General features: G+C 51.1%; 1 protein-coding gene across 2 annotated transcripts; it reads left to right on the top strand.

Annotated features, from left to right (window-relative positions):
- The first annotated feature begins 4423 nt into the window (after positions 1 to 4423).
- Positions 4424 to 22617, top strand: LOC139229855 (zinc finger protein 235-like). 2 transcript variants are annotated; one of them, XM_070861477.1, is made up of 4 exons: positions 4424 to 4510; positions 6720 to 6837; positions 10878 to 11078; positions 17591 to 22617. In XM_070861477.1, the coding sequence occupies exon 4, from the start codon at positions 18013 to 18015 to the stop codon at positions 19213 to 19215; it is 1203 nt and encodes a 400-aa protein (XP_070717578.1). In that variant the 5' UTR covers positions 4424 to 4510; positions 6720 to 6837; positions 10878 to 11078; positions 17591 to 18012; the 3' UTR covers positions 19216 to 22617. The 2 variants fall into 2 exon arrangements, with proteins under 2 accessions (XP_070717578.1, XP_070717579.1); XM_070861478.1 differs by lacking the exon at positions 10878 to 11078.
- The last annotated feature ends 2682 nt before the right edge of the window (positions 22618 to 25299 follow it).

Genomic DNA, 25299 nt, shown 5'->3' with positions numbered 1-25299 from the left:
AAAGCGTTCCAGACTTCGTGGCAGACCTCCGGCGACTGGTGAGCCTATGTAAGTTCCCAGATGAATGCAGAGTGGAGATGCTGCAACACTTTTTTAATGAGGACATCGGGCACGCTGGGGTTTTCAGGAAACTGATTGAGACCAAAGACTTGACCTTGGAAACGGCGGCTTTGATGGCCCAGACATTTAACTCAGGGGAGGAAGAGACCAGATGATGTTTGACAAAAATCTGGGCTCAAATGCAGCAAATGGACAGGGAGTCAACATTGTTAAAGCAGCACACAGTTCTCCGGGCAGACAGGGGCAATCGGACATGTCCCAACATGTAGTCGAACCCAGAGGGGGAATTCAACAGAGACAATGGTTAGCTGAATGGCAATTCACGCCAATGCAAGGGACAATGCGGCCACTAATGGGGCCATCAACACCTGTTAATGGTGCACTTAAGGACAGTCACAGAGACAGTCAGAGGAGATCGACTGGTAATGGACCTTTTGTTTCCAACAACGACTCATGTTGGAGGTGTGGAGGCAAACGCCCAGCCAGAATTTGCAGGTATCAGCAATATACCTGCAGGAACTGCAACGTCAACGGTCAGTTGGCTCGTATGTGCAGGAAGCCTGCAGCCAGGTTGATGTACGAGGAGGCCCGATGTAAGCTCTACGAGGCCAAATGAACACTGGGGGAAATCGCTGGAAGCTGAAGTTCAGCGAGTTCATGTGGAGCACATATACAGCTCAGAAACCAGGATGCCACCGATAATGATGAAAGTGCTCCTCAGTGGCATCCCAGTATCAATGGAGCTAGACACGGGGGCCAGCCAGTCCCTGATGAGTATCAAACAGTTTGAAAAGTTGTGGGCGTCCAAGGCCAGGAGGCCAAAATTATCGGCGATTGACGCACAGCTACGGACATACACAAAGGAGATCATTCCGGTGCTAGGCAGCGCCATGGTAGTCGTGACCCACAAAGATTCGGAGAACAGATTGCCACTCTGGATTGTCCCGGGGGACGGTCCCGCACTACTGGGGAGGAGTTGGCTTGCTGTCATGAACTGGAAATGGGGCAATGTCAATGCAATTTCTTCTGTGGAGCGAGTATCATGCTCACAGATCCTGGACAAATTTGACTCATTATTTCAACCCGGCATTGGCACTTTCATGGGGGCCAAGGTAGTGATTCACATAAACCCGGACGCCAGGCCAGTACACCACAAGGCCAGAGCGGTGCCGTACGTGATGCGGGAAAAGATAGAAGGCGAATTGGACTGCCTGTTGAGGGAAGGCATCATCTCGCCAGTCGAATTCAGTGACTGGGCGAGCCCGATTGTGCCGGTGCTCAAGGTGGATGGGTCAGTCAGGATATGTGGCGATTACAAGGCCACCATCAATCGGGTGTCACTCCAAGACCAGTACCCGCTACCGAGAGCGGAGGACCTCTTTGCGACGCTATCCGGTGGCAAACTTTTTTCAAAATTGGACCTGACCTCAGCTTACATGACCCAGGAGCTGGCGAGTGAGTCGAAGAAGCTGACCACCATCACGACACACAAGGGGTTGTTTGAATACAACAGATGCCCGTTTGGGATTCGTTCGGCCGCCGCGATCTTTCAGCTAAATATGGAAAGCCTCCTCAAGTTGATTCCAGGGACGGTGGTTTTTCAAGACGACATCCTCATCACGGGTTATGATACTGAAGAAGACCTCCACAACCTGGAGGAGATACAACGCAGACTGGTCCGGGTAGGGCTGCGACTGAAAAAGGTGAAGTGCATCTTCCTAGCTCCAGAGGTAGAATTCCTGGGGAGGAGGCTAGCAGCAGACAGGATCAGACCTACTGCGTCCAAGATGGAAGCGATCCAGAGAGCACCCAGGTCCCGCAACACAACGGAGCTGTGTTCGTTCCTGGGGCTCCTGAACTATTTTGGTAACTTTCTTCCCAAATTGAGCACGCTGTTAGAGCTGCTACACGTGTTCCTACACAAAGGTCACGAATGGGTCTGGGGGGACAGTCAGGAAAGGGCTTTTGATAGAGCACGCAATTTGTTGTGCTCCAACAATCTGTTAACGCTATACCGACCCATACAAGAAACTTGTTTTAACATGCCATGTGTCGTCCTATGGTGTCGGGTGTGTGTTGCAGCATGTTAATGCCAAGGGTCAGTTACAGCCGGTAGCTTATGCCTCCAGAAGTCTGTCCCAGGCAGAAAGGGGCTACGGGATGGTAGAAAAGGAGGCACTTGCATGTGTACATACAGTAAAGAAAATGCACCAGTACCTGTTTGGCAGGAAATTTGAGCTGGAGATAGATCACAATCCCCTTTTGGCCGACAACAAGCTATAAATGCAAACGCATCGGCCCGCATACAGAGGTGGGCACTCACGTTAGCCGCCTATGACTATACAATTCGGCACAGACCGGGCTCTGAAAACTGCATCGATTTCCCACTAGCCACCACTGAGGGGGCTACCGAGCATGGTGCTGAGATGGTCATGGCTGTTGAAGCTTTCGAAAGCGAAGGCTCACCCGTGACAGCCCGTCAGATTAAACTCTGGACAAATAGAGACCCGCTACTGTCTCTAGTCAAGAAATGTGTCCTGAATGGGGACTGGGCAGCCACGTACGGGGCATGCCCTGAGGAATTCAAACCATTTCACAGGCGCAGGGATGAACTCTCGATTCAGGCTGATTGCCTACTGTGGGGAAACCGCGTAGTCATGCCCCAGATGAGCAGAGAGGTGTTCATCAGAGAACTCCACAATGAGCACCCGGGCATTGTCACGATGAAAGCAATTGCCAAGTCACACGTTCACACGTTTGGTGGCCAGGGATAGATGCAGACCTGGAACTTTGTGTTCACAGATGCAACACGTGTGTCCAGCTGGGTAATGCACCCAGGGAAGCCCCCTTTAGCCCCTGGTCCTGGCCCGCCAAACCATGGTCACGCATCCATATGGACTACGCAGGTCCTTTCATGGGAAAAATGTTCTTGGTTTTAGTAGACGCCTACTCTAAATGGATCGAGTGTGACATTTTAAATTCAAGCACATCCTCTGCCACAGTAGAAAGTCTACGGGCAATGTTCGCCGCCCATGGTCTACCGGACATCTTGGTCAGCGACAATGGCCCGTGCTTCACAAGCATTGAATTCCAGGACTTCATGGCAGGCAATTGAATTAACCATGTCAGAACGGCACCGTTCAAGCCGGCCTCAAACAGCCAGGCGGAACGAACAGTGCAGATAATCAAACAGGGGGTGCTCAGAATCCAAGGGGGTTCCCTACAAAGCCGCTTATCACGCCTCCTGTTGGCCTACAGATCCCGACTACACTCGCTCACAGGGGTTCCACCCGCAGAGCTGCTAATGAAAAGGACGCTCAAAACCAGGTTATCCCTTATACACTCCACCATGAAAGAAATTGTTGAGAGCAGGCGTCAGTCACAATGTGACTACCATGACGGGAATGCGAGAGGAATGTGATGTAAATGACCCTGTCTTTGTCCTCAACTACACTGCAGGGCCCAAATGGCTCGCAGGCACTGTGATTGCCAAAGAGGGGAATAGGATTCTGGTAGTTAAACTGACCAATGGACAAATCTGCTGCAAACACGTGGATCAAACAAAAAGGAGGTTCAGCAACCCCATAGAAGAAGCAGAGGAAGAACACGACATAGAGTTCACTCCACCACAGGTGACCGAACACCGGAATCAAAGGGAGGAGAGCCCAGTCACTGTGGGCAGTCCGGACAGGCCTGAGGCACTGCAAACAGCAGACACTCAGGCCAGCGCCCAACAACCGGAGCCCCAACTTAGGCGCTCTACAAGGGAGCGTAAACCACCAGAGAGACTTAACCTGTGATCCCAATAAGACTTTGGGGGGGAGGTGATGTCATGTATTCAACCAGCATTGTAACCCATGTATAAGCTGACCTAAGTTGTACACTGTGAGAACAATGACCACTAGGTGGTGAACTTGTGGAAGACACTCCTAACCTGGACTTTCAGGTATAAAAGGGAAGCTCCACCCACCTTCATCACTTCAGTGCTGGAAATAAAGGACAGGTCACAGAGTGACCTTCTCTCAAGTATGGGCCTCGTGTTCATTTATACTGTATAGTAAGGACGTATCATCTTTAACCAAGCTTTTCGTCACCTGACCTAGTTTCTACTTATGCGCTTGGTGTCAAATTTTTTATCGCATAATATCCCTGTGATGCACCTTGGGACGTTTCACTACGTTAAAGGCGCTATATAAATATAAGTTGTTGTTTACACAATGCCACTGCCTGTTGCTGTGTGAGGGGGAAGTCCCACACCTAACTGAGACCGAATGGCTGGCATCTGTGATTGGCATTTCCCCTGCGGGAGGCTTCTCTTTGGATTGCAGCCCCTGACTGGCTAACAATGGTGTCAGTCATTTGAGGAACATCTCCTCCCTTTCTTTGTAGCAGCTTCAGTTCCTGCCTGGGTCTGCAATCAAAGTGAGCGCCGTGGAGCCGGTGAGGGCAGGTATGGGGTTTGTACAGCTTTTATACAGTAATGTTCAGAGCAGTCTGATTATCCTGTGGGGGAACAGGAAGGGGACAGAAATGCCCCTTGTGCTGTGTGAGAGGATCCAGCTGACTGGCCTGCTTACTCCCTGCTTTGTGCTGCACTGACAGGCTGGGGCTGAGTGTTGGATATTGAAGGTGTTTACTGGAAGCTGGGATTTGTGCACAGCATTTCTCTCCTGATTTACAGGCTGGGTTTTGTTCAGGAGTCAATGCTGAAAATGGGAAGGTGAGGTGTGATTATCTGGGAGGTACACAGGGTCTGAGGATTCTTAGTGTCCTGCCTGTGAGGGGAATCCATTTTCAGTGAGACATTTCTCTGTGAGGAGCCCTGCTGTATAGGGAAGTCTGATACTGTCTAGTTTACTGTAAATACATCTGTTTATAACCAGGGCGAGCCTGGGCCTAGACTTGACCCCAGTCCTACACCAACATGGTTGACTCTCTCAGCTGCCCACTCGGGTATATCGGGATGGGCAGTAAATGCCAGTCTCGTCAGCGACACCAAAATCACAAGAAATGGAAATAGCTGGCATCAATCACACAGCAGGGCGGCCGGCCTCTGTGGACAGCACTGGTGGATGGGGTGTTACAGTTTTCACTTCAGATTTCCAGCATTTGCAGAGTTCGGCTTTTTTATTCATTTGTGTTGTCGCTTTTTCCTGGGTCAGAACTGGTGAATTCGATGGTGGGGTGGGGTTTAACCCCCCAAAATGGGGCGGGTTTGGGCCGGATGGGAAGTTAAAGAGTTAGGAATCTAAATACCGACCCAAGCCCACTACCCTGTCCACCTCCCCCCAACCCATCTACCTCTGGTTTTACCGGGTAAGGGACAGAGGCGGGTGGCCAATCCACTCCCAGGTGGCAGGTTGGCACTTTCATCATAGGCAGGCCCTCGAAATCGAGGCAGACTTGCTTCCACTCTAAAAGTGAGTTCTCAGGTGACTGTACAGTCCAATACTGGAATTACATTCTCTGTCACAGGTGGGACAGACAGTGGTTGAGGGAAGGGGTGGGTGGGACTGGTTTGCCGCACGCTCCTTCCGCTGTCTGCGCGTGCTTTCTGCATGGTCTCGGCGATGATACTCGAGGTGCTCAGCGCCCTCCCGGATGCACTCCCTCCACTTAGGCAGTCTTTGGCCAGGGACTCCCAGGTGTCGGTGGGGATGTTGGATTTTATCAAGGAGGCTTTGAAGCTTTAAATATTATAATGAGGCTGCACACCTTATTTTGGGGCAACATTTTAAATTTAATTCTGGGCGAGCAGGTATCCCAGGCCTCGGGGAACCTGGACTCTCAAGGAAGGCGAGGGACTGCACGATCCAATTTCCAAGCCCACTTACCTGCTGGATCTAACATAGCTGCCTCGCCATTCCCCACGCCCCCCACCTCCCTGACGATCAGACACCCCCAGCCCTTCTGATTTCCCTCCCACATGAACAACGTTTTCCCTCTCATCTGTGCGGGGCTGACTTTTCCAAGGTGAAATTTTGTGCATGCACGGAACTGTGAATGGCCCCTTAAAGGGGCTGTGCACCCCCCCCAAAAAAATGAGGGGCAAAATTGCCCACGAGACCTCCAATCTCACCTCCCCCGTCCCCGAGCCATCCGTTCTCCTTCCGTCGGTCTTTCAACTCCCGACCTCCGATCCCACGCTCTCTGAACACCGCCCTGGCATTCCGGACCCCCAGTTTCAGATCGGCTCCTCAACCTTCCGACCTCCCCCCTTGATCTCCAACCTCCCCCACCCTCTGGCTTTCCAATCCCCGGCTCTCGACAACCCACCCCCACCCCGCCTCCGCCCCCACTGGCCTTCCGATCTGCGATTCCAGGCCCCCGACACCCCCTCCCCCAGCCTCCGAACCCTCGCTCCCTCCCCCTGCTCTGCTCCCCAGCTGCGGCCTCGTGCCACAGGTCTACCCGCCTGACAGCTGGCCAGCCTCCCAATCTGGCTGGGTGCAGGTGGCTAACAGAGAAGCACAATGTTCATGGGGCCCTGCCGTTAAATTCGGGAGGGTCTGAGGGAAACCCCGTTCTCCTGGGCTTCCCGACCGCTCCCTGTCCTGCCTCCGAGTTAAAATCCTGAGTGACGTTCACATGCTAGTTTGACAGTTCTTTTCAATTGAGCAGCCAGCTATTTAAATTCTGCTCCTGTTCTCTGTTAACAGCCTGTCTTTTTCAAATCACTGACTGCCAGTAGCCTTTGAAGAGAGTTTGAGCGACCTCACAGCGTCCGTCAGCTCAGAAAGCTTCCACAGATGGTGAGAAAAATAAAAGAACCACCCGGTAAGGAAATAACTGATTTTTCATTCTGACACAGGAGAGGGGCGCTATTTATCGGGGGTGAAATTGCTCCGCGCCCGGTTTTGGGCACTCAATTCGAATGAAGTGCTGAAACAGTGCCAGGGCCAGAGGTTCTACCCCCAGCCGAGACACCCTGCTTCCGATAGCGGGGTGTTATCGGGGCGCGATGATCAGCGCTGTGCTGAGCACGTCACAACGTTGTAAAGGGGAGGGCCGCTGCGAACTCTGCAGCCACTTCCCTGGCGTCCACCGAGGAAGGTTTTGGCCGGGTCCAAGAGGGGGTACCGACCGGGCTGCAAGTTGGCGGGTCGGTCGGCGTTGGTGTGCCGACTTAAAAGCCGGCCTGACGCAAAAAAAATGGCGGCCGCGGCACTACCACCTTCCCTTTAGTGGCGGCCTCGAAAGCTGCCATTGGCATCGCCCCATGCCAGTCTTGGGCCCAGCGGGGCAATTTCCCCAGCGGGCCACAACGGTCGATAAAGGGGTCCGCGAGCACCTGCTTGCGCCGGAGCGACAATCGTGGGGCGCGGCGCAAACCCCTTTTCGCCCGCCAAGCACTGAGGGCAATTCCGGGGAGGGCGGCTGTGGCCTTGGTGCCTGGGCGGAATCCCTTTTGTACCAACGGGCCTTTCCCAGAGGGGTAATTTCACCCCCTTTTGTTCTCCGATACTGTTCACTTGTTCTGTTAGTGTTTAATCAATATGTCGGTCAGTTAAAGCCCAAGACAAGGGGCAGTGTAGTGTTACACTCCCACCTTTCGAAGCCGAGCAGGGTTTGTGAAAATTCAGGAGAGGACAAGGGTTCATTACCTGGGCATGGTATGAATTTTACCCAGATATCAGGGCAAGTGAAATTCTTCCCCGGGATGGAGGGAGGGAGTGAGAGCTCAGCTGCAATCAAAGTCAAAGATATCTAGAGTACAACAGGTACAATAAACCCCCAAAATATGGAATTTCCAGCCTCTAACTCGGCAACCATTCATTTAATGAAATTAAATGTAATCAGTTATAAATCAGAAATACAATCTTGTTGGCGTCTGCTTTTTGAATGGGGCAAAACATATGCTCGGCTCTGAGTGATTTGGGCAGGAAACCTGAGATTGTTGGGGGAATTTGTGTGGGAGGTTAAAGTGTTAAAATACTGAATCCTCACTCCAACCCACCCACTTCCAGTTTTAATGGTCGCGTGTCGGGGAGGCGGGCGACCAATCGCTGCCCAGGAGGCGGGTCGCCCATTCAGAGGGTCCTCGACCAGGCCAACATCCCCAGCATTGCAGCACTGACCACACTTGACCAGCTCCGCTGGGCAGGCCACATCGTCCGCAGGCCAGACACGAGACTCCCAAAGTAAGCGCGCTACTCGGAACTCCTTCACAACAATCGAGCCAAAGGTGGGCAGTGGAAACGTTTAAAGGGCACCCTCCCTGATAAAGTGCGACATCCCCACCGACACCTGGGAGTCCCTGGCCAAAGACCGCCCTAAGTGGAGGAAGTGCATCCGGGAGGGCCCTGAGCACCTCGAGTCTCGTCGCCGAGAGCATGCAGAAATCAGGCACAGGCAGCGGAAAGAGCGTGCGGCAAACCAGTCCCACCCACCCTTTCCTTCAACACTATCTGTCCCACCTGTGACAGGGACTGTGGCTCTCGTATTGGACTGTTCTGCCATCTAAGGTCTCATTTTTAGAGTGGAAGCAAGTCTTCCTCGATTGCGAGGGACTTTCTATGATGATGAGGATTATAATGAGGCTGCCGTGCCTCAGATTTTACCAATATTTCAAATTTAACTGTGGCTGGTCAGTCCTCGGAGAACCCTCCAGCTAAAGTAAGCCGAGGGCTGCTTCCCTCCTCTCGACCCTGCCCATGCTCCGACCCCGAACCCCGAACCCTATCCCACGCTCCGACCCCGAACCACACCCCACGCTGCGATCCCCCTCCTCCCCCCACGCTCCGATCCCCCTCCCCCCACGCTCCGATCCCCCTCCCCCCACGCTCCGATCCCTCTCCTCTCCCCCCACGCTCCGATCCCCCTCCCCCCACGCTCCGATCCCCCTCCCCCACGCTCCGATCCCTCTCCTCTCCCCCCACGCTCCGATCCCTCTCCTCTCCCCCCACGCTCTGATCCCTCTCCTCTCCCCCCACGCTCCGATCCCTCTCCTCTCCCCCCACGCTCCGATCCCCTTCCCCCCATGCTCCGATCCCTCTCCTCTCCCCCCACGCTCCGATCCCTCTCCCCTCCCCCCACGCTCCAATCCCCCTCCCCTCCCCCCACGCTCCGATCCCCCTCCCCTCCCCCCACGCACCGATCCCCCTCCCCTCCCCCCACGCTCTGAGCCCCTCCCCTCCCCTCCCCCAAGCTCTGATCCCCTCCCCTCCCCCAAGCTCTGATCCCCTCCCCTCCCCCAAGCTCCGATCCCCTCCCCTCCCCCAAGCTCCGATCCCCTCCCCTCCCCCACGCTCCGATCCCTCTCTCCTCCCACCACGCTCCGATCCCCCTCCCCCACGCTCCGATCCCCCTCCCCCCATGCTCCGATCCCCCTCCCCTCATGCTCCGATCCCTCTCCTCTCCCCCCACGCTCCGATCCCTCTCCCCTCCCCCCACGCTCTGATCCCCCTCCCCTCCCCCCACGCTCCGATCCCCTCCCCTCCCCCCACGCTCCGATCCCCTCCCCTCCCCCCACGCTCCGATCCCCTCCCCTCCCCCCACGCTCCGATCCCCTCCCCTCCCCCCACGCTCCGATCCCCTCCCCTCCCCCCACGCTCCGATCCCCTCCCCTCCCTCCATGCTCCGATCCCCTCCCCTCCCCCCACGCTCCGATCCCCTCCCCTCCCCCCACGCTCCGAACCCCTCCCCTCCCCTCCCCCAAGCTCTGATCCCCTCCCCTCCCCCAAGCTCTGATCCCCTCCCCTCCCCAAAGCTCCGATCCCCTCCCCTCCCCCACGCTCCAATCCCCTCCCCTCCCCCACGCTCCGATCCCCTCCTCCCCCCACGCTCCGATCCCCTCCCCCTCGGAGCCCTGATCCAATTGCAGAGGATGCATTACTCGCTGTGGAACTAAAACAAAGGAGCACCTCTCCGTGTTCCTGGGGAATCGGGTTTTTAACCAGAGCTTTGTTCCAAATTATAACTGTGGCGCTGCCCCCTGAGCAAATCGAACCTGTCAACAGCATCCAAGCCAGAGGATCTGGCCAGCAAGCTGAGGTGATGGGGCCGATGTTGCACCTTTGCGCAGGACCAGCTATCTCCGCCGGCCAGCGACAGCGGTGGGCTAAAGTTAGCACTGGGCGTGACAGCCACATCGACGCGAACGGATGAGCACCCAGTGGGGTTTGAGCCGCCATTAGCGCACCACCGCGGCGCACGCACGGTGATGACGTCATCGGCATGCGCACTGACCCCTTATTGCCCCGTGCCGACCCCTTTGGACCCCTTGGGGGAAATTGCCCCGCGGGACACCAGGTCGGCGTGGTACGATGCCAGCAACAGCTTCATGGTGCGAGAAGCTGTGGTGTCTGGGGCGCCCCGACTACTCTTAAAGGGGAGTTGTTAACGAGGCGGCCGCCATCTTTTGTCTGTCGGCCCGAAAATGGCGGCTGCTGGTGTGGCCAGACCGCCAACATGTGGACCCGGCCAACACCCTCCCTGGCGGCTCAGTGGGTGCCAGAAAGAGGCTGCAGAGTTTGCAGCGGCCTTCCCCTTTCGAAGAAACTAGTTCGTTAGATATATTCAAAAGGGAGTTAGATATGGCCCTTATGGCAAAGGGATCAAGGGGTATGGAGAGAAAGCAGGAAAGGGCTACTGAGATTGAATGATCAGCCATGATCTTATCGAATGGTGGTGCAGGCTCGAAGGGCCGAATGGCCTACTCCTGCACCTAATTTCTATGTTTCTATGTAAGAAGGTGAGGGACGTTATGAGGCGGTCAGCGTGACGTTGTTGTGCTGAGCGTGGCGCTGAGCGTAGTTCCCCGTGAGCGCCGCGAGAATGCTCTGTTAGCGCTATAACAACTTTTTCTCCGCACAAAGGGCCCAAATCCACGCTGGTGCCGTCGTTTAAAAACAAAAGCTCATTCGAATTATGCACTGCCAACCCAGCGCGGAGCAAGCTGGGCTCCGATGTCGTTCGTGAGCTGAGCACAGGATGTCTGTTCCAGCCAGTGCAGATTGTACCGTGAGTTATGGCCTACACTGATGTGTCAGGCAGGGCTATAGGTCGCACTGAGTCAGGTCAGTGATCAAAGGGGAGGAGCAGCCTCGAGCTGTTGTTGTGTTGTAGGACTCAATGATTGGGAAAAAATATGTTGTGATACGGGCACTGTAAAGATCGAGCTGAATCTTTGCATGCTTCATCATTATCATAGGCAGTCCCTCGGAATCGAGGAAGACTCGAATTCCACTCCCTAAGTGAGTTCTTTGGTGCCTGAACAGTCCCATACGAGAGCCACAGACCCTGTCACAGGTGGGACAGATATTCGCCGGGGGAAGGGGTGTGTGGGACAGGTTTGTCGCACGCTCCTTCCGCTGCCTGTGCTTGCGGCGTTACGATTCGAAGAGCTCAGTGCCCTCCTGGCTGCACTTTCTCCACTTAGAGCGGTCTTGGGCCAGGGACTCCCAGGTGTCAGTGGGGATATTGCACTTTATCAGGGAGGCTTTGAGGGTGTCCTTGTAACGTTTCCGCTGCCCACCTTTGCTGTAAAGGAGCTCCGCATAGAGCAATTGCTTAGGGAGTCTCGTGTTGGGCATGTGGGCAATGTGGCCTGCGCAGCGAAGCTGATCGAGTGTGGTCAGTGCTTCAATGCTGGGGATGTTGGTCTGGGCGAGGACACTGATGTTGATGTGCCTGTCCTCCCAGGAGATTTGTAGGATCTTGCGGAGACATCGTTGTTGATATATCTCCAGCGACTTGAGGTGTCTTCTGTACACCGTCCATGCCTCCGATCCATATTGGAGAGCGGGTATTACTACAACCCTGTAGACGCTTTTTACAAGCTTCACAGTACATTCCTATCACAATCCACTCCCCTGGTTAAATGCAGTATGGGACAAAACTGCGGGTTTGTGACCATGAGCAATGTGCTGCAGTTAGACGACTCTCTCATCGGCCATCGCAGAGGTTACAATCAATGTGAATACACATGGGTTATCTCGTCAGTAGCTCGACAGTCACCCCCGAGAATCCCTTCTAAGGGGAAGCAATAATGCGACAAAAGCCATGGTACTGTTATTGTATAGAGAAAGAACTAGCTTTGTGCATGGAAACAGATATTTTCAGCATGTCCATTATATTTATTAAGCGATTGTGACACAAATTTTGGAAATAATCAGTCACTTTTTACACAAACACATGCCTTCTTGCCCTGTGATCATTAATAAACTACACTCATTTGATAATAAGAACATAAGAAATAGGAGCAGGAGTAGGCCATACGGCCCCTCGAGCCTGCTCCGCCATTTAATACGATCATAGCTGATCCAATCATAGACTCAGGTCCACTTCTCTGCCTGCTCTCCATAATCCCTTATTCCCTTATAGTTTAAGAAACTGTCTATCTCGGTCTTATATTTATTCAATGCCCCAGCTTCCTCAGCTCTCTGAGGCAGTGAATTCCACAGATTTACAACCCTCTGAAATTCCTCCTCAACTCAGTTTTAAAGGGCGGCCCCTTATTCTAAGATTATGCCCCCTAGTTCTAGTCTACCCATCAGTGGAAACATCCTCTCTGAATCCACCTTGTCAAGCCCCCTCATAATAAGATCACCTCTCATTCTTCTGAATTCCAATGAGTAGAGGCCCAACCTACACAACCTTTCCTCATAAGTCAACCCCCTCATCTCCGAAATCAACCTAGTGATCCTTCTCTGAACTGCCTCCAAAGAAAGTATATCCTTTCGGAAATATGGAAACCAAAACTGCACGCAGTATTCCAGGTGTGACCTCACCAATACCCTGTATAACTGTAGCAAGACTTCCCTGCTTTTATACTCCATGCCCTTTGCAATAAGGGCCAAGATTCCATTGGCCTTCCTGATCACTTGCTGTATCTGCGTACTAACCTTTTATATTTCATACATAAGTACCCCAGCTCCCGCTGTACTGCAGCACTTTGCAATCTTTCTCCATTTAAATAATGCTCTTTGATTTTTTTTCTGCCAACGTGCATGACCTCACACTTTCCAACATTATACTCCATCTGCCAAATTTATGCCCTCTCACTTAGCCTGTCTATGTCTTTTTGCAGATTTTTTGTGTCCTCCTCACACATTGCCTTTCCTCCCATCTTTATATTGTCAGCAAACTTGGCTACGTTACACTCGGTCCCTTCTTCCAAATCGTTAATATAGATTGTAAATAATTGGGGTCCCAGCACTGATCCCTGTGGCACCCCACTAGTTACTGATTGCCAACCCGAGAATGAATCATTTATCCCAACTCTCTGTTTTCTGTTAGTTAGCCAATCCTCTATCCATGCTAATATATTACCTCTAACCCCGTGAACTTTTATCTTGTGCAGTAACCTTTTATGTGGCACGTTGTCAAATGCTTTCTGGAAGTCCCAATACACCACATCCACTGATTCCCCTTTATCCACCCTGTTTGCTACATCCTCAAAGAATTCCAGCAAATTTGTCAAACATGACTTCCCCTTCATAAATCCATGCTGACTCTGCCTGACCGAATTATGCTTTTCCAAATGTCCTGCTACTGGTTCTTTAATAATGGACTCCAACATTTTCCCAACCACAGATGTTAGGCTAACTGGTCTATAGTTTCCTGCTTTTTGTCTGCCCCCTTTTTTAAATAGGGGCGTTACATTTGCAGTTTTCCAATCTACGTGACGAGGGAGAGATGGAGAAAGAATGCCATCGACACGGTTGATCACTCAGTCCTCCTCCATCGCATCTCCACCATCTTTCAGCTGGGTGGGACTGCACTCGCCTGGTTCCATTCTTATCTATCTAATCATAGCCAGAAAATCACATGCAACGGCTTCTCTTCCCACTTCCGCATCGTTACCTCTGGTGTCCTTGAAGGATCTATCCTTGGCCCCCTCCTAGTTCTCATCTACATGATGCCCCTTGGTGACATCATCCAAAACACGGTGTCAGTTTCCACATGCACATTGATGGCACCCAGCTCTACCTCACCACCACTTCTCTCGACCCCTCCATGGTCTCTAAATTGTCAGACTGTTTGTCTGACATCCAGTACTGGTGAGCAGAAATTACCTCCCAACTAAATACCGGTCCCTCCCACAAACTCCATTACCTAGCTACTCCATCCCTCTCCCTGGGCACTGTCTGAAGCTAAACCAGACTGTTCATAACCTGAGATGTGCTTCCAACCACATATCCACGCCATTACTAAGACCACCGACTTTCACCTCTGTAACATTACCTAACTCCGACCCTGCCCTAGCTCATCTGCTGCTGAAACCCTCATCCATGTATTTGTCACCTCTACACTCGACTATTCCAATGCTCTCCTGGCCGGCCTCACATCTGCCACCTTACATAAACTTAAGCTCATCCAAAATTATCCTAACCCGCACCAATTCCCGTTCACCCATTGCCCACTGACCTACGTCGGCTCCTCGTCTGGCAACTCCTCGATTTTAAAATTGTTTTCAGATCACTCCAAGGCCTCGCTCCTCCCTATCTCTGTAACCTCCTCCAACCCTACAACCCTCCAAAATGTCTGCGCTCCTCCAATTCTACCCTCTTGAGCATCCCTGATTATAACTGCTCAACCATCGGTAGCCGTGCCTTCAGCTGCCTGGGCCCCAAGCTCTGAAATTCACTGCCTAAACCTTTCCGCCTCTCTACCTCACTCTCCTCCTTCAAGGCACTCCTTAATACCTACCTCTTTGACCAGGGTTTTGATCATTTGTCCTAGTAGCTCCTTATGTGGCTCGGTGTCTAATTTTGTGTGATAATCGCTTCTGTGAAACAGCTTGTTACATTTTACTAATTTAAAGGTGCTATATAAATAGAAGTTTTTGTTGAACGATATTGGCAGCGTGAAGGTGAAGGACATTATCTAAGGCGGTACTACACGGTGTGTTACTGAGCCTTACTGCACAGTAAAATGCAACTTTTCTCCATAGTCTGTAACAACAGCATTTTATAACGAAGAATAATTGTCAATGAAATTAATTTTGACGAAAATCATTCATGTGTGTCTCCCATAACATTAAAAAAGACTTTGAGCCAATAAATGAATTCTCAGTCAGAAAGGTTGAGCCCATCAACCTTTAGTTGAGTTGAGTCAGGTTAGGCACTAGTGGGGTTCCTGGGCTAGGGCAGGGTTAAAGAAACTGGGCAGTGCCTCCTCCTGATCACTATCCAGTGAGCTAGGTCTCGTGAACTTAAGGAAAGGTAACTTCGATGGTATGAGATGTGAATTGGCTAGAATAGACTGGCAAGTGATACTTAAAGGGTTAATGGTGGATAGACAATGGCAGACATTTAAAGATCACATGGATGAACTTCAACAATTGTACATCCCTGTCTGGAGTAAAAATAAAACGGGGAAGGTGGCTCAACCGTGGCTAACAAGGGAAATTAGGGATAGTGTTAAATCCAAGGAAGAGGCATATAAATTGGCCAGAAAAAGTAGCAAACCTGAGGACTGGGAGAAATTTAGAATCCAGCAGAGGAGGACAAAGGGTTTAATTAGGAGGGGGAAAATAGAGTATGAGAGGAAGCTTGCTGGGAACATAAAAACTGACTGCAAAAGCTTCTATAGATATGTGAAAAGAAAAAGATTAGTGAAGACAAACATAGGTGCCTTGCAGTCAGAATCAGATGAATTTATAATGGGGAAACAAAGAAATGGCAGACCAATTGAACAAATACTTTTGTTCTGTCTTCACGAAGGAAGACACAAATAACCTTCCGGAAATACTAGGGGCCCGAGGGTCTAGCAAGAAGTAGGAACTGAAGGAAATCCTTATTAGTCAGGAAATTGTGTGAGGGAAATTGATGGGATTGAAGGCCGGTAAATCCCAGGACCTGAGTACTTAAGGTAGTGGCCCTAGAAATAGTGGATGCATTGGTGATCATTTTCCAACAGTCTATCGAATCTGGATCAGTTCCTATGGATTGGAGGGTTGCTAATGTAACACCACTTTTTTAAAAAGGAGGGAGAGAGAAAACGGGGAATTATAGACCGGTTAGCCTGACAGCGGTAGTGGGGAAAATGTTGGAATCAATTCTTAAAGATGAAATAGCAGCACATTTGGAAAGCAGTGACAGGATTGGACTAAGTCAGCATGGATTTATGAAAGGGAAATCATGCTTCACAGATCTTCTAGAATTTTTTGAGGATGTAACTAGTAGAGTGGACAAGGGAGAACCAGTGGATGTGGTGTATTTGGACTTTCAAAAGGCTTTTGACAAGGCCCCACACAAGAGATTGGTGTGCAAAATTAAAGCACATGGTATTGGGGGTAATGTACTGACGTGGATAGAGAACTGGTTGGCAGACAGGAAGCAGATAGTCGGGATAAACGGGTCCTTTTCAGAATGGCAGGCAGTGAACAGTGGGGTGCCACAGGGCTCAGTGCTGGGACCCCAGCTCTTTACAATATACATTAACAATTTAGATGAAGGAATTGAGTGTAATATCTCCAAGTTTGCAGATGACACTAAGCTGGGTGGCGGTGTGAGCTGTGAGAAGGATGCTAAGAGGCTGCAGGGTGACGTGAACAGGTTAGGTGAGTGGGCAAATTCATGGCAGCTGCAGTATAATGTGTATAAATGTGAGGTTATCCACTTTGGGGGCAAAAACACAAAGGCAGAATATTATCGGAATGGCGGCAGATTAGGAAAAGGGGAGGTGGAGCGAGACCGAGGTGTCATGGTTCATCAGTCATTGAAAGTTGGCATGCAGGTACAGCAGGTGGTGAAGAAGGCAAATGGTATTTTGGCTTTCATAGCTAGGGGATTTGAGTATAGGAACAGGGAAGTCCTGCTGCAGTTGAACACGGCCTTGGTGAGGCCTCACCTGGAATATTGTGTTCAGTTTTGGTCTCCTAATCTGAGGAAGGATGTTCTTGCTATTGAGGGAGTGCAGCAAAAGTTCATCAGACTGATTCCTGGGATGGCAGGACTGACATATGAGGAGAGGCTGGATCGACTGGGCCTGTATTCACTGGAGTTTAGAAGAATGAGAGGGATCTCGTAGAACCATATAAAATTCTGACGGGACTGGACAGGTTAGATGCAGGAAGAATGTTCCCAATGTTGGGAAAGTCGAGAACCAGGGGTCACAGTATAAGGATAAGGGGTAGGCCATATAGGACTGATATGAGCAGAAACTTCTTCACTCAGAGAGTGGTGAACCTGTGGAATTCCCTACTGCAGAGAGTTGCTGAGGCCAATTCGTTAGATATCTTCAAGAGGGAGTTAGATATGGCCCTTACGGCTAAAGGGATCAAGGAGTATGGAGAAAAAGCAGGAAAGGGGTACTGAGGTGAATGATCAGCCATGATCTTATTGAATGGCGGTGCAGGCTCGAAGGGCCGAATGGCCTACTCCTGCACCTATTTTTTATGTTTCTATGTTTCTAAAGAGTGGCTGTCAAGTGAGGGTATACGGGGCTTGGCTGCAACGCTCTCCATGGTTGAATGAGCTGCAGACTCTCCCAGTCGGGCAGTCTCCTCCAACAGAGGGGGGGGGGGGGGGGTTGGGGGGAGAGAATTGGAGGAAAAGTAATTTTTTTTTCCATCTTGTTACAGAAATATTGCAGCGTATTACAGACCATACTTTGTACAGAGATTACCGGGAGGATAAACACCACTGATCCAACCTGACCCGTCAGCCAAGGAACAGCTCCACGTTAACACCACTCGAGCAGGAGAACTCTGGTTCATTCTCGAAAGCGAAAGTGCTGAGCAGCAGCGGGTATTGGCCCAAAGACGGCGCCTCGGGAGGCTCGGCCGCGGCAGGCGGGCGCGAGTGACGATTTGACAGGTGGGGCCCCGGCGAGCTAGTGCGCCAAGTCGCCCGGTGAGGTTGTGCCTGCTGCTACACGGCGCACGGACACGCCTGCCCAGGACCGGGCCATTTCCAGGGTAAAGGGCGTTTGGACGAAGCCCCCCCCCCCCCCCCCGCAGTGAGTAATTGCCGTGCCTCCCCGGGGCACGAGGGCGGTGGCTGCATGGGGGAGAAGCCGTACACGTGCGAGGTGTGCCACAAGGGCTTTGCGCAGTCGTACACCCTGCGGGTGCACCAGCGGGCCCACCGGGGGGACAAGCCCTTCGGCTGCCAGCTGTGCGGCAAGGCCTTTGTGACCTCGGTGGGCCTGCTGGAGCACCACCGCGGCCACACGGGCGAGCGGCCCTTTGGCTGCCAGGCCTGCGGGAAGAGCTTCGCCAAGTCCTCGCGCCTGCGGGAGCACCAGCGGGTGCACACGGGCGAGCGGCCCTACAAGTGCGAGGTGTGCGAGCAGGCCTTCGCCCAGCCGGCCTTCCTGGTCAGCCACCGGCGGGTGCACTCGGGCGAGCGGCCCTACAAGTGCCCGGTGTGCGGCAAGGCCTTCTCGCAGTCCTCCACCCTGCTGCAGCACCGGCGCATCCACTCGGGGGAGAAGCCCTTCGCCTGCGAGGTGTGCGGCAAGGCCTTCAGGCGCTCGCTGTGCCTGGTGGAGCACCGCAGGACCCACACCGGGGAGAAGCCCTTCCGGTGCCAGGCCTGCCACAAAGGCTTCGCCAAGTCCACGCAGCTTCTGATCCACCAGCGCACCCACACCGGCGAGAAGCCCTTCCGGTGCCAGGCCTGCCACAAGGCCTTCACCCAGCTGGTCTTCCTGCAGGTTCACCAGCGCACCCACACCGGCGAGCGGCCCTTCAAGTGCCCGGTGTGCCAGAAAGCCTTCTCGCAGTCCTCCAACCTCCAGGTCCACCAGCGCACCCACACCGGCGAGCGGCCCTTCAGCTGCGAGGTGTGCCACAAAGCCTTCTCGCAGTCCTCCAACCTGCGGGTGCACCGGCGCATCCACACGGGCGAGAAGCTGTTCCGCTGCGAGCTCTGCGACAAGGCCTTCACCCAGCTGGTCTTCCTGCAGGTGCACCGGCACACCCACACCGGCGAGAAGCCCTTCAAGTGCCAGCTCTGCGACAAGGCCTACACGCAGCTGCCCAACCTCCGGGCCCACCAACGCACCCACACTGGCGAGCGGCCCTTCAGCTGCGAGGTGTGCAAGAAAGCCTTTGTGCGCTCCTCTTCCCTGCTGGTGCACCGACGCACTCACACTGGGGAGAGGCCCTTCCGCTGCGAGCTTTGCCACAAAGCCTTCACTCAGTCATCCTCCCTTCTGGTGCATCAGCGCACACACACAGGGGAGCAACAGTTTGCAGCGTGAGCTTTGCAACGGAGCCGGCGGTTGACCCAAGAGCCCCCTCTCGGAGACCAGCACGTCCTCAGGAAGTGCAGAGCTTCAGAGAACATAATATAAGAAATGGGAGCAGGAGTCGGCCATACGGCCCCTCGAGCCTGCTCCGCCATTTAATAAGATCATAGCCGATGTGATCTTGTCCTCAACTCCACTTCCCTACCCGCTCCCCATAACCCTCGACTCCCTTATCATTCCAAATCTGTCTATCTCCACCTTAAATATATTCAATGACCCAACCTCCACAGCTCTCTGGGGCAGAGAATTCCACAGATTTACAACGCTCTGAGAGAAGAAATTCCTCCTCATCCCGTTTTAAATGGGCGGCCCCTTATTCTGAGATTGCCCCTAGTTCTAGATTCCCCCACAAGGGGAAACATCCTCTCTGCATCTACCTTGTCAAGCCCCCCTCAGAATCTTATACGTTTCAATAAGATCGCCTAAACTCCAATGAGCTGCATAGGTTTCTTGTTTTGCCCCTCCACACAGTGGTTCCAGTGCACCATCTCAAATTTCAGCAAGTGTCTCGAACCTCTCCCGCCATCCACAAGGGTGAGAAACTGTGGAGATGCAGTGTTGACAAGAGAGCTGTTAACAGTATGAAGACGTCACACCACTACAAGACTGCAGTGATACCCGCCCTCCTGTATGGCTCAGAGACATGGACCATGTACAGTAGACTCCTCAAGTCACTGGAGAAATACCACCAACGATGTCTCCGCAAGATCCTACAAATCTCCTGGGAGGACAGACGCATCAACGTTAGCATCCTCGACCAGGCCAATATCCCCAGCATTGAAGCACTGACCACACTTGATCAGCTCCGCTGGGCAGGCCAGACACGAGACTCCCAAAGCAAGCGCTCTACTCGGAACTCCTTCACGGCAAACGAGCCAAAGGTGGGCAGAGGAAACGCTATAAGAAAACCCTCAAAGCCTCCCTGATAAAGTGCAACATCCCCACTGACACCTGGGAGTCCCTGGCCAAAGACCGCCTTAAGTGGAGGAAGTGCATCCGGGAGGGCGCTGAGCACCTCGAGTCTCATCGCCGAGAGCATGCAGAAATCAAGCGCAGGCAGCGGAAAGAGCGTGCGGCAAACCTGTCCCACCCACCCCTTCCCTCAATGACTGTCTGTCCCACCTGTGACAGGGTCTGTGGCTCTTGTATTGGACTGTACAGTCACCAAAGAACTCACTTCAGGAGTGGAAGCAAGTCTTCCTCGATTCCGGGGGACTGCCTATGATGACGTCCACAGAGTGAAGGAGTCATTCCAGACTCCCGTCCCTCCTGCAGGAGCAATGTGTCCACACAGGCTGGGAACCCTTCCCTGTGCAGCATCTGTACAAGTGATTCACACACTCTGACTTTGGGCAAGAAACTGATCAAATCTTCCACGGGTCAGAAAGGCTTCAAATGCTGACCCATCAACACACTCGTGTGGGGGAGGGTCTATTCCAGAGGCAGTAGTAGGGATACTGCAATTGGTCTTTGCACCTGTGGCCAGGGAGGGGAGAAATCAGCCAGAGAAAGACCCGTATGGAGGAAAGCCCCGTAGGAAGTGAGCCACGTGAAATGGCTGGAAGGAGACAGCTCAATGATGCCGGTGACCTTTAGTTGTTTCGTCCTACCTTCCCCCCATCCATTGCCTCTTCGCCCCTCCCCCCGCCCCCCTCCACTGAAGGGCTGCGTCTCTTGCCCAGGGCAGGGTCTACAGGCTGAAGCTGTCTTTCAGTAGCTCACCCTCGGTGATAGTGAACGCGTACCGACTGTGCGCGCCGTGGAAAGGAGACAGACTCCCATTTATATAGTGTCTTCCATGACCACCGGACATCTCAAAGCACTTTACAGCCAATGAAGTACATTTGGAGTGTAGTCACTGTTGTAATGTGGGAAATGCGGCAGACAATTTACGCACAGCAAGCTCCCACAAACAACAATGTGATAATGACCAGATCATCTGTTTTTTGTTATGTTGGTTGAGGGATAAATATTGGCCAGGACACCCCCGATAACTCCCCTGCTCTTCTTCAAAATAGTGCCGTGGGATCTTTTACTTCCACTTGAGAGAGCAGACGGGGCCTCGGTTTAACGTCCCATCCGAAAGACAGAAAGTGGAGTGGCGGAAGGGTTGTAAGAATAGGTCCAATGTGACTCGGCACCATCATGGACATGGGGAGTTTCCTGATCTCAGCCCAGCTGCTGATAGGAGGGCCTGAGCAGTGACCAGAGGCAAAATACAGAGAGGGAAGGATGATCAGAGGTGAGCAGGACACACATCCATCCAGAGGAGGAGCATGAAGAGGGAAGATTCTGAAGGAATTCCTTTAGTCTAGGAGTGAGGGTTCAGTGTAGACAATCCACACTAGATACCTGGAGTGAGCATAGAGTTTGAAAGGTGCTGTCTGCTTTTGCTTGTGGAACAGCCTGAAGACAGGTCTCCATTAGGACGACATCGTTTCACTCAAGCACTTCAGACAATGTTTGGAAGTTTGCTGTTGAGAAGCAGACAGCCGTTACTTACAATGGCTGACCCATCAGTGATTTTCCTTCTGGGAAAGTAGTTGTTTTAAGATTAATACTGTGGTGTACTAGTTATGTTTTGAAAAGAAAGACAGAAAAACTTGCATTTATATAGCAACTTTCACAACTTCAGGTCGTCTCACAACACTGTACAGCCAATGAAATACTTTTGGAGTGTAGTCACTGTTGTAATGTGAGAAACACGGCAGCCAATTTGCGCACAGCAAGCTCCCACAACCAGTAATGTGATAATGACTAGTTTATATGGTTTTTTTTGTTATGTTGATTGAGGAATAAATATTGGCCAGGACTATGGGGATAACTCCCCTGCTTTTCTTCGAAATAATGCCGTGGGATCTTTTACCTCCACTTGAGAGGGCAGACGGTGCCTCTGTTTAATGTCTCATCTGAAAGACGACACCTCCAACAGTGCAGCACTCCCTCAGCACTGCACTGGAGCGACAGCCGAGAGCTTTGTGCTCAAGTGTCTGGCGTGGGATTTGGAACCACAACCTTGTGGCTCAGAGGCGAATGTGCTACCCACTGAGCCACGGATCAACAAGAAGGATGTGCCCCATCCATCATGGTCTGACAACAAAGAAAATGTTGGTTATAACTGGGTAGCCATACTTCATGGCATGGAACAGCACTCCGTATTATGTTTACTCAAGATGCAGTTAAAGGACTCTTCAAACGGACTCATAAGCAACTTGAAATTCTTTCTTGGTTTCAGAAAGTAGTTTAGAACATTGGTGTAAGTTAAATACCGTGTTGCTGTGTATTTGACTGTAAATTTACAACCTCCAATAAATGTGTTTTTAGCTTTAGCCTAAACTATAAGGTCTGTCAGCAGGGATTTTTTCCTTTTACCTATTGAAACAGGTAGGAATACACGCTGGGCAGCCTGCATGTCTTCTGTTGCAAAATAACCGAGTACGTTTGTAATTCTTCCTGCTTCAACAACAACTTGTATTATATAGTGCCTTTAACATTGTGAAATGTCCTAAGGCGCTTCACAGGAGTAATTAATGAAATTTAAAAATTGACACCAAGTCACATAAGTATAAATTAGTGCAGATGACCCTAAGCTTGGTCAAATTTTAAGTAGTGTCTTGAAAGAGGATAGAGAGGCGGAGAGGTTTAGGCAGGAAGTTCCAGAGCTTGGGGCCCAGGCAGCAGAAGGCACGGCCACCAATGTTTGAACGATTATAACCAGGGATGCTCAAAAGGACAGAATTAGTGGAGCGCAGAGATCTCGGGGGGCTTGTGGGGCTGGAGATCACAGAGATAGGGAGGGACGAGGCCATGGAGGGATTTGAAAACAAGGATGAAAATTTTGAAATTGAGGCATTTTTTAACTGGTAGCCAATGTAGGTAGAATGTGGGCAGCCAGCCAGGAGTGCGTTGGAATAGGTAATAAAGGCATGGATGAGGGTTTCAGCAGCGGATGAGCTGAGGCAGGGCGGAGACGGGTGATGATGTTGTTCACGATGACTATTCTCTTCACCCACGAGGTTTCCGTTGCATTTAGTAGGAGGTGGGGAACTGCCCATGGATGGTACTCTGAACACGAATAGAAACATAGAAACATAGAAAATAGGTGCAGGAGTAGGCCATTCGGCCCTTCTAGCCTGCACCGCCATTCAATGAGTTCATGGCTGAATACAGACTGTTGGGCGAAAACCTGAATCATAACAGTGGTTACCAGCTTCTAACCACTTTTCATCGCTTGCTGGTAACTGCAGGCATTATGTTGAAAGATGCGATGATCAATAACAACTTGCATTTATATAGCGCCTATAACATGTTGCAACGCGCTGCATCAGGAAGCCATTAATGACGAAAACTCCTTTGTGTGCACTCCAGAAATTGAAGCCCCAATTTTTGCCTAGTGGGTTCAGGACCAATACCCTTTTTACACACCATATGATTGTACTTGCCATTGAGTGCACTGCTCCTATCTCCTCGCTTTTCTCCTTTCTAACCAGTTTGCCATCCTTCCCCTTGTTAGAGAAGGTTAATTTTATGTGTGGTATCTTGTCGAAGGCTTTTGTAAAATCCATGTACACTACATTCCAGTGCATTTCACCCATCTACCATGGCTGCTACCTCCTGAAAGCATTGCGTGTCCCATTTGAAATCCATGCTCGCTACTTCTACCTCTTCTCTGGCTAAATATGTGGTAACTTATCCTTAATTAAGCAGCGCGAGCCTGGAGCAGCTGGAAGGAGTTTTAAACATAAGCGTCTCCCTGACAACGGAGGCAGCTTGAGCCTGGATCTATTACAGGTCCTGTCAAAGGGACAAAATGAGAAATAAAAAACAAGACAATTATGACATCACAAAGATGGGGGATGGTGATTGGTTCTTCCATCTTAATTGAATCACTGGACATTGAATGAGTTTTAAAGAAAGCTAATAATTGATTTAATTTGCTTTAATTGCTGATTTTCTCATTTTAACTTAATTTATAATTATGGTATATATTTAATTGTTGAATTATAATTAATCTTTATTGTACTGATTTTATTATTGTATATTCCTTATTGTATTATTTACAATGTAATTTCAATCTTTTTTTTAGTTTTTTCACCTGTGTTAAACGTGTGAGCATTTTGACTGCTGCTTCAGACCCGAGCTTTTAACCTCTTTTTACACTTCCTTCTCCCGCATTTGCTCTCTTTCCCTCAATGGTCAATATCTAATGTGTTGTAAAATTGTTGTGAAGCGCCTTGGGATGTTTTACTACGTTAAAGGCGCTATATAAATCAAAGTTATTAATAATTAAAGACTCCTTTAAAAAAAATTCCTACCACATTTATTATCCAAATTATGGCAATCTTATGGCAAGGAAGGACTTTCCAACTGCATTCTTTCCTATATGGCCTTCACAACATCATCTTCAATCATGCGCTGTCGATGCTTTTACGGCGGTGGGAGGCCGATCGTACACAAAGCATACCATGTGCACCAATTCTTCCTTCCAAGGCACCGGCTTGTCCACACAGATGAGAAAGCATTCAGGTGTGAGGGCATCACACGTACCTCCTAAGGCATCATCACACCCATGTGGGTGATTCGGTGTGTGATAAAACCATTAGGCTGTCACCAACCCTCCTTGAACACAGGCTCATTCACACAGTCGAGAAAGACTTGGATTTATATAGCGCCTTTCACGACCACCGGACATCTCAATGTGCTTTACAGCCAATGAAGTACTTTTGCAGTGTAGTCACTGTTGTATTGTAGGAAACGCGGCACCCAAGTTGTGCACAAGCAAACTCCCACATACAGTAATGTGATAATGACCAGATAATCTGTATTTTTTCGTTATGTTGATTGAGGGATAAATAATGGCCAGGACATCGGGGACAACTCCCCTGCTCTTCATCAAAAAATGCTATGTGATCTTTTACATCCACCTGAAAGAGTAGACGGGGCCTTGGTTTAATGGAGGGTGAGAAAGTTGGATCTCTAACCAGCGTACTAAGCTTAAATAAAGGAGACTATGAAGGTATGAGGGCAGAGTTGGCT

Source organism: Pristiophorus japonicus, chromosome 19 (genome assembly GCF_044704955.1).
Source record: "Pristiophorus japonicus isolate sPriJap1 chromosome 19, sPriJap1.hap1, whole genome shotgun sequence".
Taxonomy (NCBI): domain Eukaryota; kingdom Metazoa; phylum Chordata; class Chondrichthyes; family Pristiophoridae; genus Pristiophorus; species Pristiophorus japonicus.
Note: the sequence above shows the minus strand (reverse complement) of the source record. Positions and strands in the feature narration are given on the sequence as shown.